The 12,892-nt window shown below is 38.6% G+C and overlaps 1 protein-coding gene across 1 annotated transcript in view; it reads left to right on the forward strand.

The window, feature by feature from the left end:
• LOC124876247 (pecanex-like protein 1) overlaps nucleotides 1-12,892 on the forward strand; it is a 37,871-nt gene that overhangs the window by 9,560 nt on the left and 15,419 nt on the right. The window contains exons 8-21 of the mRNA XM_047378862.1: nucleotides 2,494-2,623; nucleotides 2,816-2,985; nucleotides 5,583-5,640; nucleotides 5,745-5,886; nucleotides 6,629-6,786; nucleotides 7,241-7,394; nucleotides 7,579-7,611; nucleotides 8,380-8,551; nucleotides 8,726-8,836; nucleotides 9,168-9,259; nucleotides 9,346-9,455; nucleotides 11,591-11,696; nucleotides 11,791-11,883; nucleotides 11,982-12,132. Of these exons, the coding sequence (XP_047234818.1) occupies nucleotides 2,494-2,623; nucleotides 2,816-2,985; nucleotides 5,583-5,640; nucleotides 5,745-5,886; nucleotides 6,629-6,786; nucleotides 7,241-7,394; nucleotides 7,579-7,611; nucleotides 8,380-8,551; nucleotides 8,726-8,836; nucleotides 9,168-9,259; nucleotides 9,346-9,455; nucleotides 11,591-11,696; nucleotides 11,791-11,883; nucleotides 11,982-12,132 (1,680 nt within the window). The remainder of the gene's footprint in view (nucleotides 1-2,493; nucleotides 2,624-2,815; nucleotides 2,986-5,582; nucleotides 5,641-5,744; nucleotides 5,887-6,628; nucleotides 6,787-7,240; nucleotides 7,395-7,578; nucleotides 7,612-8,379; nucleotides 8,552-8,725; nucleotides 8,837-9,167; nucleotides 9,260-9,345; nucleotides 9,456-11,590; nucleotides 11,697-11,790; nucleotides 11,884-11,981; nucleotides 12,133-12,892) is intronic.

Genomic DNA, 12,892 nt, shown 5'->3' on the forward strand with positions numbered 1-12,892 from the left:
ATCTTTAGTGGCTGAGTTGTTATAGCTCACACAGTGCACTGGGGATGTTCTGTAACGGTTAAAAAAGAAAAGTCTCCAGGACACTATAAGTCTATCTCTCATTATGACAATTCTGAGCAATAATATTGCAATTAAATATTTTCTTATATCACGTAGCTCTGTCTTTATGATTGACCGGAAAGAATCCCTAGGTCCCTGAAGTATTAAAATGCCTGATACAAGATTATGAAAACCACATTGAGACCATGTTACAGCATATTTTTCTTCAGTTCACACCTCCTTAAGAGCGACCAGTTTCTGCATGGGTTTTAAGCCATCTTGACTCCTCCACCTAACCCGCAGTCAGATTTTGTTAGATTACAGGTATTTACCAGACTTTAATGTACATTGTCATTACAAGGCTAAAAAAAAACACATAATGACCTAGCAATTTCTTGGCCTTGTATTGGTTAGATAAATTAACAGTATGTTTAACTTTTACTATGGTTTGTTTTAGTATTCAGGGAATTTGTTGAGAAACGGAATTTTGAAACTAAAAAGGAAAGGAAATCATCAAGTAAACTTTTCTAGCTAGGATGTTAAATGTTCAAGAGAGAATCGCCAAAGTATTTTTAGCTCATGTTTCAAATGTAAGATTTATAATTGATGCAAATTTGCTGTCGATTTGTAAAACAATACGATCAAAAAAGTTTATGCTCCCACTTCTGAGATAAAGCTAATGCTTTATGACATATACATTATATATAAATTGTTGGATTTTATTTTTTTCCTCTTCTGCTCTCTGTGGGGTCAGACGCTTTTCCACTCTTTCCTTGATCCTCCCCCATTTTTTGCCCTGCTTCAGCTTTTTGTCTGTGTTTTTCTTAGAGCTTCTATTCACATATCCTCTTAATTTGTTCAATATGGTTTGGTCAGCTGGTCTCTCAATGCAATCGATCAAATTTTCTCGACGGGAAGACAGGGTAAAGAGGAACCCTCTTGTCTAGACGGGACGTTCTTCTGAAGATACGCAATGGATTCCTGGCAGCAGTGGAAGATTTTGTGCCTGACAACATTGTCAATCGAGGACGTGGAAGATTTGTACATAATTGGATTTCTGATAACAGGATTTCTGCTTTTTGGAGTTGGCGGTTACCTGGCTTATTGAAAGATTTGTAAAACATCGGCAGCTGTTCAAAGCACTCCAAAGCTGCTTGGGATGTTTGAAGGGATCTTTAGAGCTCTCAGCACTCAGACTGATATGTTGAGAGAGCAGAATCGCAAGCTGAACGTGATCCAGAATCGCAGGATGGCTGCATTTCCCAGACTCAAAGGTCATATAATTTAATCTTGGAGAAAGTTGTTTGATCAGGATCTACTGAAAGTACCAGCAATTTGTCTATTTGGATTTGAAATTGAGAACGCCAGGTAAGACTTTGAAGGCAGGCGGAACATCACAGCCAGCCTGAACCAAAACATTTATTGTTTGTCTAATTCAGGCGCCCCGAAATGGCCTTCACAGGCTTCTTATCAAAACATTTCTCCTGGATGTTCTGTAAATACGACGCTCTGCCCCAGCCACCCCCCTCATCTGTGAACTGAACTGTATGGCCGTTTGATAAAACTTCCATCTCTTTTTCAAGGACAATGGCACCTTCGTCAGTGTTGACAATCTAATTCTTTGCACACATGATCATACTTAAATATTGACACCCTCACGAGTCCACCATGCCCCTACAAAATCTTTGCTTATGTGTGTTGCTTTCCCATGCTCCTTATTTTTACCTAAATGTGGATTTAATTTATTCATTTCTTCTGCTTTTCATAGATTTTTAGATTTACCAGTGAAAGGAAAATAATACTAGTTTCTTAAAAATGTGAACAAAAGCTGTTTTTACACCAGTGACTCAGCTTCCTTAGTTAGAACTCAGTGATTGCTTAGTTAAATTTCAATGGATGCAAATGACTGTTATTATTGGACTACAACTGCATTATACCAGCGAACCCAACGATCATTATCTAGGTACAAGATGCTTTCCCTTACATAGAGAACTTAATGATATAATTACCTCTTTAGAAAGATTGGTATAGAACCAGCTTTTCCCAGTAAAACCCAAAGGATTATTAATGTTATCTGTATCATTGTAATGTTGGCCAGAGATTTTTAGATTTCTTAGAAGGATTGTAGTATCATTTGATTTGTTTTTCTGTGTCTGTATCTGTGTTTATTTGCTTTGTGATTGTATTGTAATTGTATGTACAGCGCTTTGAGTGTCTCGTTACTGAAAAGCGCTATATAAATAAACTTACCTTACCTTACCTTACCTTGGATATAAAAGCAGGGAGCCTAGTGTGTTCTACTCTAAGCTGAGAATGTAATGTAAGCTAATTAGGTAATTTGTTTACAGACTATTAGATCTAATCAGTTTTGATACACCCTTTGCCTGGATTTATATAGACAATATTGCTGTAATTGAAAGCATTGCATTGATATAACTGACAACCCTTCTCCAGCTTTGGGTCCAGAGGACGGGAGCAAACACGACTCCGTTACGAGTGTGAAGAGGACCCAGGCAATACGCCGGAGGCACAATGCTGGGAGCAACCCTACACCACCACCTTCAACGATGGGATCCCCTCCCAGGTTAGTCAGCTGGGTAGACGTAAGTAAAAGATTGCATCAACGTTTTCTATACTCTGAGCTTTAATAAGTCAGTAATGGAATCTGGCTATGGTAAGATGGTATCAAAATTGGTATTGAAAAAAGTCTAATTTATGAAAACATCAGTTTAATGGGAGAATTGCACATGAAACATCTTTTGTTGCTCTCTTTTAGCCTCCAAGATCTTCAGAGGGTTCGGACCTCCTCTCATTCACGCACCCGCACATTTCCGTCGGCCTTACAGTTTGCATCTTCACTACTCCTCCCCCGCAGCGGCATTCACGAGGCCTCCACCTTTGACGACACATCGGAAGGAGCGGTGCACTATTTCTATGATGAAAGTGGTGAGTCAGTGACTTTAAAGGAATAACTCAGGGGTGGCTTTATGGCTCACTGAGGAAGAGTAGTTGTATTTTGATTTCAGCTCCCCCACCAGTGTAAAATCTTTGGATGTCCTGATCAGAAATATTTTTGTCCCACAGTATCGATCAAACTCATTTAAGATTAGTTTGTTGCCTAGATAGAGTTCTAGTCCAGTACTTTTTTAAAGTTTGATACAGTTGATAGCTTCAAATGCTTGAAAACGGGGCAGCTTTAAAGTTCAGTAAAATAACACACTATATGAAGTATATCAATTTTTTCTTGACTGCAACAGATATTTTGTCCCCATCATTAGCTTCCGCAGGATAGCCTCCATATCCTACTACAACTCAGGTTGGCTCTGTGAGGAAATCTACTATAATGTTCTGACAACATGTCATCTAAACAGGAATAGCTTGGTCATTAGTTTTTTTACAGATCTGGCAGTCAACACATACTGCTACAGACATACTGCTACTGACTTGTTGATAATTTGCGCATAACATATTTCAATGTGCTTCTACTTAATTGTGTTCAGACCAAACCTACAGAGTAAAATGTTCCCCGCAAGAACTGTCTGCGGACGTTTGAGGTTTTCTAGTTGAACGTAAGAATTTCCTACATTTCTGTAGACAAATTCCTACATTTCCCACACTTTCTGCTGTGGTCTCGTCGTACAAAGAGGAAGAGCTAATTTGCCTTGTACCTTTTGGAAAAAACCAAAAGGAAAAACGTTGGTATATAACACCATTAAACCAGACTAGTGACCAAGAAGGGAATACACTTGTCAGAGTGACTGGTTGCTCGGAGCAGTGTGTTACATATAAAACTGTTTGATTTGGAGATTTTTTCTTGTCGGACAGTTTGTGTGACAATGCACGATAGGATATACGTGGTGTCACAGCTGCTGTATAAACAGCTCTTATATCTATCACTGTCTAGAGATATGTTGGCACAGAGCGAAGCAGGGAGCTGCAACAGTCAATGTACACTCACTGGCGACTTTATTTGGCACACCTGTCCAACTGCTTGATAACACAAATTTCTAATCAGCACAATCACATGGCAGCAACTCAATGCATTTAGGCATGTAGACATGGTCAAGACGATCTGCAGTTCAAACCAAGCATCAGAATGGGGAAGAAAGGTGATTTAAGTGACTTTGATTGTGGCATTGTTGTTGAGGCGGATGGGCTACAGCAGCAGAAGACCACACCGGGTGCCACTCTTGTCAGCTAAGAACAGGAAACTGAGGCTACAATTTGCACAGGCTCACCAAAATTGGAAAATAGAATATTGGAAAAACGTTGCCTGGTTTGATGAGTCACGATTTCTGTTGCGACATTCAGATGGTAGGGTAAAAATTTGGCGTCAACAACATGAAAGCATGGATCCATCCTGCCTTGTATCAACGGTTCAGGCAGTTGGTGGTGGTGTAATTGTGTGGGGGATATTTTCTTGGCACACTTTGGGCCCCTTAGTACCAACTGAGCATCATGTCAACGCCACAGCCTACCTGAGTATTGTTGCTGACCATGTCCATCCCTTTATGACCACAGTGTACACATCTTCTGATGGTTACTTCCAGCAGGATAACCCACCATGTCATAAAGCACGAATCATCTCAGACTGGTTTCTTGAACATGACAATGAGTTCACTGTACTCAAATGGCCTCCACAGTCACCAGATCTCAATCCAATAGAGCACCTTAGGGATGTGGTGAAACGTGAGATTCACATCATAGATGCAGCCGACAAATCTGCAGCATCTGTGTGATGCTATCATGTCAATATGGACCAAACTCTCTGAGGAATGTTTCCAGTACCTTGTTGCATCTATGCCACAAAGGATTAAGGCAGTTCTGGAGGCAAAAGGGGTCCAACCCGGTACTAGCAAGGTGTACCTAAGAAAGTGGCCGGTGAGTGTAGTCTCTCTTTCACTGTAAAGATTACTGAAAAGGAAAGCCCAGATGCCTTATATCAACAAAGTATGGAGCTCTATAATATGGTTTTGCAATCAGTATACCACGATTTCTAAAAGTGGACTGTCACATGCAGCCGCTGGGGGTGTGGCTGACAAAGTCACTAGACCATCAACGGGTGTCCGGACTCTTAATACCAGTTATTTAAAAATGCCTTTGTCTGGATCTTGGTTCGATACTCGGGATCACTTAAGGACATCCCTGGTAAAAACCTTTTAAGTGAATAAAAGTAGAAAAGCGCTATATAAGTGAAGTTTATGTACTATTCTTGAACAATGTAGGCATAAAGGTTAATACCACCAATGTTTAGCCTGATACACTTGACGTTGAAAGACAACCAACATTTGCTTTTGACATAAATAGGTGGGGTTGTTTTTCAATCTATTTCATGCAGTGTGCTGTTAGTTAGACGTTGGTAGTATTAAATGAATATGTACATTTCAGATTTGCAAAGATGAACAGGACTAAACCATGCATTCTTTTTAGAAATAGACAAAATACAGACTCAATAAAAGGACAGAAATGAATGAAAATCAATGGAAAATTAAGTATTCCTGATTGACAAAATAATTACTTTTGTCTTTGTTGTTGTGTCACAGGAGTGAAGAGATCCTACACTTTTGGACCTTCTGGAGGTGGTTATGAGGACCCAGTTCAGTAAGTAAAAGACTTTACAAACTGCACTATTTATTTTTTATGCTACAGAGTTCATTTTTGTCTTAAAAAATGTAAAATACGTTGTTAAAATGTGAATGTTGCAGAGAAAGAGAGAGGCAGTCCCAATCATCAAGCTTCACCTCCACTGAGGTTCAAGATGGAGTGCCAGTCCTGTCCATCCTTCAGCCCAGAGATGTGGTTCTACAGGGAATGCAGGTTCGCAGGGTGCCCCAGGAAATGTCAGAGGTTAGCAGTCTTTAATGGCTTATCTAGTATGGAGGGCCAAAAGGGACAAAGTTTGAAAAATAAATATATCAAGAAATAAATAAACGTGAATGTTCCATGAAATAAATAAATGTCCCATTAAATAATTAAATGTACCATTTCTGTATTCAATGCACTGTTAAATAATTTATTATACTATTAAATTATGAAATGCACAATTAAAAAATAAATGTCCCATTAAATAATTAAATATGCCTTTTAAATTATTACATTAAATAAATAACTTAACTTATTTTTTAAATAAATATATTTAAAAATACATTATTTTACTCTATTTATTTCATGGCTCCCGTGAAACCTTGTCATCATGAAATAATTGAAACTGTCAACTTGACCCATGAATGTAATGTAATGCCTATAGAATGTAATAATGTAGTAGTGAATTGTTGGGTAGTCCTTTTTTTTTTTTTAAATGAATTACCCATTTGTGACTTTTATTAATTGACGTATTTGAGGGGTGATGTAAGTTATAATTGTGTTGTATTAGTTTATGTGTTCACTGGTTCTTCTTTCATTTACATTTACATGGAAAACATTTAGTTTTGATTAACATCAACCTGTCAAGGGACCACAGATGGAAATTAGTATCTTTTGCTATAACCTGGTACCATCCATTATTCATGTTTTTAGGTCAATCTATTGTTGTTCATTGTCCCTGTACAAATAAAAATCATCATCATCATTGTCATCAACTGTTTTCCAGTTTGATCTTGATCACGAATCCCTCCAAGAATCCCATGAAAACACTCTGATGATTGAGGAGAAAGCCAAGCCGAAACAGTACTACCGGTTTTGGGTGCTACCAGGGAAGTGGTTGAGGGTTCGATACGATCGACTGGCTCTTCTAGCTCTGTTGGACAGGTGAGAGAAAGTATTGGAGTGATAAAAAGATGTACGTTTCTTTGGTAGTTTTTTATTAGGAGAAATCTAACTTTTTTTTTCTTTTTACTAGGTTGTATATTTTGCTTTTATATTTTAAGTTTTCCTTCTTTTACTCCATACCTAAAAGCTGAGAAGTAAGGGGTGTGTAACTATTATGAACACCAGCTAATAATACTGATAAGGTTTCTGAGTACAGCAATGTTTCTTATAAGGTCTAATTTAGCCTTTGTGTTTATAGCTCGATGGTTTTTGCCTTGTTTGTTGTTTTCTACTAGAATGTTGCCTTTTTCTAAAGGATCTGATATGCAGAAATAGGAACATCTGGTATATGTCAATTTGTCTATCTCAGAAAGCCTTCATATGGTAAAAGCAATAAGATAAAGGAGTTACAACCTGAGTTAAAAATAATAATTTCTCTGGACATTGCATGCAGGAATCGACGTGTGGGAGAGAACGTGTTTTCAGTGATGTTGGCTAGCCTGGTGGCCTTCCTGGGGTTTCTGCTCCTGCTTCAGGGCTTTTTCAGGGACATCTGGGTCTTCCAGTTCTGCTTGGTCATTGCTAGTTGCCAGTATTCTTTACTGAAGGTAGGTTACTTGTGGATTTTGGAAGACATGTTAATATACATTAGTCATGTTTGATCCGAATGTTTTTCCTCCAAGAAACTACGTTTAATTTTTCTCACACATTTTAGCATCTTTATCTTTCATGTTAATGATTTTATCATTTGATTAAGAAATGCCAAGCATAAATGTATCTTGTCTGCTTCAGAGTGTTCAGCCAGATGCTGCCTCCCCCATGCATGTGAGTATTTGTTTGTTTATTATTTGATGGAGGGGGAAATGCTTCCCTTTTGCACATGTTGACATGATTTCATGAGGTCTTAAGAAAATGTCTGGAATACTTTGGTCATATTTTGACAGGTTCACATTACCACTGCCCTCGGTCTTTATCTTTATGTGGGAAAAGAAACAATGAATTCAGGAATGTGTTTATAGCGATGAATAAAATGGGCATAAAAAAGTTTTGCAAACACATGAACCCACTCACCAGTAGCAAGTAAACCAAGGTTTTATAAAGGTCCAGATCTAGAACTTTCCATCATATGGTTCCTACTTTTGAAGTCCTTTCACTGAGTTGAGAAAAAGTGCCAGAGACTGGAGTTTTCTCCAGCTATATGGAGAATATAGAACACAGTGTTGCCCCTCACCACTTGTTGCTGGGCATTGTTAGTCAGCTGGCTGAAATAGGCTTCTAGACCTGTTCAGTGACTTCCATGAAACTTAAATTTGGTTATATTTGCTTTCATGAAAAACAATAATAGTCACATTATAAAAACTAAAAGAGTGCCACTTGTCACTCTTTGATTAACCTCTTCTACTGTACTGTGAATGAACCCTGATTTAAAGCTTAACATGGAGGCCGATTTTGGTTCCAGTCTATGTGCCAGGGTTATCCATTAACTGAAGAGAGAGTCTGTTTTTTTTGTTTGTTTTAATATAATTGTGTTTAAACAGAAGCTTGATCCATGTTAGCATGGCTAAAATTACAGTATGATGTTTTATTTCACAGGGCCATAACTGGATCATTGTATACAGTCGGCCAATTTACTTCTGCTTGTGTTGTGCGATGATCTGGATATTTGACCTGTCTGGGCGAGCTGGAAGTCTGCAGCCATTCTCCCTTTATGGTGTCACCTTCTTCTCTGCACACTTCCTGCTGTGTGTCAGGGACATGCTTATTGGTTAGTTTCTATCACTTTTTAAAATCAGCTTTATACTAGTTGTCTTGGTGATGTGTCTTGAGATGATTCTGAAAAGTAATAACAGAGAAGCCTTAAATGGGTACAAATGATTTTAAGGCAAATTGGGAGGTCTTGACAATAATTGATGTTTTTTGTTTTTTTTTTTCTCAACAGTTTTTGCCTTGTGTTTCCCGGTCATTTTCCTGTTTGGGTTGCTACCTCAGGTTAATACTTTTGTGATGTGTCTGCTGGAGCAGATCGACATGCACATTTTTGGTGGAACTGGTAAGATCATACTGGGGCCGACAAGAAACGGTTTGATGCCTTGAGTGTCCTGTTTTTGGCAAACAACTAGGGGAAAATTTTTTGATGATCATGGATTTTGTTGTGTGTTATGCATGGTAATTTTTTAAAATGTAGGGAAAAAACTGCTCTTCGAAAGCAATATGTAAACAATAGTGCGTTTCATCCTGTCTTTATAATGATTAAAAATGCATTATTTTGTGTGAGCAATATAACAGCTCGATTTGTTCATAATGGGCAGCATCTTTCTGTCTGGCAATGTAGTTTGACTCTTCCATATGTTGTTTCTGAACTTTATCTCTTTTTTCGTCAGCTACTACCAGCCCGCTCTCATCTCTGTTCAGCCTCATACGCAGCATAGTGGTGGCCGCTCTGCTGTATGGATTTTGCCTCGGCGCCATTATTGTAAGACCTTCAGAAATTCGAATTAATTATCATGAATTTTCATTTTTGTACAAATTTATTTGTAAACATGTATTTACTTGGAACAGGGCCCGTGGGGGGATGCCCATGTTCCAGTGCTGTTCTCTGTGTTTTGTGGTCTACTTCTGGCCTTGTCTTACCACCTCAGCCGCCAAAGCAGTGACCCAACAATTCTGTGGTCAGTGTTCATTCATCCTATTGCCAACAGTTGAACAGTGAGATATTCACATTGTATGTAAATGAAAAAGCAAGTTCCTTTTATTGGTGGGTTACTCACAGTTTGAAGGTAGAAATGGTAATAAAGTTTGATCATTTAAATGTTCATTTCTTCACCATGCTATCTATAAATTGGATATTCTATGGTCAGCCTGCCAAAGACAGTGTGCCTAACAAAAAGTAGAAATACACCAGTCAGATTTTTGTGGCTTTTTTCTTGATCTCCGGTTCTTTTAAATCTTTAATCTGCCAAAAATATATAGTCTATTCTGATTTGTTTTTTATAGTTATTATAGCTATAAATGCATGAGAACACAATGAGACACAGTGTTTATCTTAAATTTTAAAAACACAAAATAATTAGTGGACAATTCTATATTGTCTTAATCTTTTATATTGGCAATTAGCACAGCTGCCATAGGTACTTTCACTTAAGAGTGTAGATCTGTTGGGATTATGATTATTGATTAATTAACATTTATCAAGAATTATAATTAAAAATCATAATTTGAGAAAATTAATTTCTTAACCAAAAATCCTCATTTATGAAACGAAACCAGAGATGTCCTCTGATGTTGTAATTGTGGCTCAAAGCCCTTGATAATTATAATCATTAAATTCTCAGTAATAGTTGATAACTATTACTAGATGTCACTGTTCAACCGTTTCTGCCGTAACGTGGGGAATATTTATTAAATCAACAGCCCTGGTACAGCATGCTCTCCGATTTAATAATCTTCACTTAATCAAACTTGCAAAGTTCTACACGAAAGGGTAAAATATCTGACTAAACAAAATGAAACTACAGCAATTGCGTGTGTATGAAATCAAACCAGCAGTTATGACAAAATTACAAAAGAAATATGGTTGAATGAAGCTCGGGGAGGCCACTCCCGAAGTGTAGCTCAGCGGGACGCAAGCAGTCCCACCTGCGTCCCGCAGCAAAGTTGTAAACCCAAAACCTTTGGCGGCAAACAGTAAAACATGAAGTTGAAGACAAAGAAAATGCTTGATTTTCACCATAAGGTTATTATAGCAGTTCAGTTCCGCAGCGCACCTGCGCTCAGGTGTCCAGACAGTAAAAACACAACTTGCGAGACTCGGCGGCCTCAGAAATCAACAGCAATCAAAGTTTCAATAAAATGTTGCATACACATACAATTTAGAACACATTAGACTATAAGTGGCGACTCTAAATCGCACTAAAACCTCCTCTATCCTGCCCAAGCTATTTCTAATAAAGAGATAAAAATAAAAGGATGGATTTTACTTGATGTTGTCTCCTCTGAGCAGAGGGAGCGAGAGAGAGGGGTTGAAGAGTTTCCACGCCTCCGTGGATACTCAGCAAAGCAGTCTGTTTTTTGTCCTTTGTGGCCTCCTTGGCAGAAAGGTGAAAAATATGACGCACCGTCACTAGTCGACTGGAACAAAAAAAAAACAAGGAGGAAAAATTGCGTCTCCTTGAAAACTCTGTGGTTTTTTTGGTTACGTGTTAAACCCACGTCTTCGATCAGTAAACTTTAAAACTTACAAGCCTTCTGAAAGTCCACGTGGGATTTCTTCTCCAGAATGATGCGCTTCAGTTGCGTGGTAACCGCGTCTCGGTTTCCAGCTGAAAAGCACCTCCTTAAAGGGGTCACTTTGTTAAATAGCCCGTTGTGACGTCAGAACTGAAACGGCCCCGTCATATCAGCCGCGGTGCCCGCTGGGATTTGAAGTAGCAGACTATCCTGGGGTACAAAATGGCTGATGATGCCAGAAGGCCTGGTGGTGTCCAGCAACTTACAATGGTCCAATATTAAGCAAAACATGGTCCAACAGATCCTTACCTCAAGTCTGAGATTTCGATTATGCTGCCAGCCTAAGCATTTTTAAACTCCTCATTGATAATACTGGCTAACTTTGATTCTGACTTTGTAAAAAGTCTGAATTATTTTTTTAAATGTGTAAAACAAAAAAATGTTGAGTTCTAAGGTGATAAATGTACCAAAACCCTTTAGAACACAACTGACCTTTTCTGTTTTCCCTGCAGCCTGCAGACTTATGTTGCACAATAGTTCTTCTGTGGTTTACATATCTGTTTGTCTTTTGCATTAGGTCATTAGTCCGGTTCAAGCTATTCCCAGAATTGGAGAACAGAACACCTGAAGAACCCCCTGTGGAGATCAAAGATCCTCTCCCTGAGAAGCTGCGTAACTCTGTGGTAAAAGCTGCAGCTCATGTGCCTGGCTGATTCTAGTGGCACATTTTGGAGTGTTTTAAAGCTCAATGATTAAACCATCCCTGTCTCTTTGCAGAGCGAGATTCTTCATTCAGACCTTGTCATGTGTCTGCTCATGGCTGTGATTACCTTCGCCATCAGTGCCAGCACCGTTTTCATCGCTCTTCAGGCATGAGCTCACTCTTCCAATGCATTTCTCAGACAATCTTGGTCACAGGTGTTCTCAGGTTTTAATGCTAATGTTTTCTTTTTTTGCTTGACCCTTAGCCTGCTCTCAGCTTTGTCTTATACATCCTGGCTGGAGTTATAGGGTTCATTACACACTATCTCCTGCCTCAGCTCCGCAAACAGCTGCCATGGTTCTGTCTGGCACACCCTGTGCTCCGATCCAGAGAGTACAGCCAGTTTGAGGTCAGAGGTGAGTTTCTGATCAATTTTATCTTCTGAAAGTACATCTTAGCAGCATAACAGGAAAATTCGTTGAACAACTGAAACATGTAAAATCCATTTGCTATGTTGAAACAGTCCTGTTCATAGCAGCTGGTTTAAGGGATGGACTATGGCCCGGTTTCCTTTTCAGTCCATTATTTTTCATGCGTCTTCCCTTTTTGCATCATGTACAGCCAAAGTACTCTCTCCTCAAACTTGTTCACATTGTTTCATTAAAACCATAAACATCATCGTATTTTATTGAGATTCTATTTGATAGACCAACACAAAATAATGCGTACCTATTTTGAAGTGGAAAAAAAAATGAAACATGGTTTCCTTTTTCTTTTTTGTTGAGCAAATTACAATCTGAAAAGTGTGATGTGCATTTGTATTTAGACCCAATTTCTCTGAAATTTCTCTGAAATTTCTCTGAAATCCAGTGTAGCCAGTTGCCTTCGGTAGTTGCCTAGTTAGTAAACGGGCTCCGGCCCTGTTGTTCTTTAAAGGCATCAGAAGTTTGCTGTAGAACATTATTAAACAAACAGAATCTTAAAAACCAAAGCACACGACTGACAGGTCAGGGATAACGTTGTGTAGAGGTTTAAAACAGTGTTGGGTTAGAAAACATTATTCCAACATTTGAACATCTCACAGAGTCCTGTTGTCATCATTATCTGAAAAACGAAACGGTATGACTAAAACAGGGTCGTCCACCTAAACTGACAAGGAAGGAATTAGTCTGAGAA

This window comes from Girardinichthys multiradiatus, chromosome 11 (genome assembly GCF_021462225.1).
Source record: "Girardinichthys multiradiatus isolate DD_20200921_A chromosome 11, DD_fGirMul_XY1, whole genome shotgun sequence".
Taxonomy (NCBI): Eukaryota; Metazoa; Chordata; class Actinopteri; order Cyprinodontiformes; family Goodeidae; genus Girardinichthys; species Girardinichthys multiradiatus.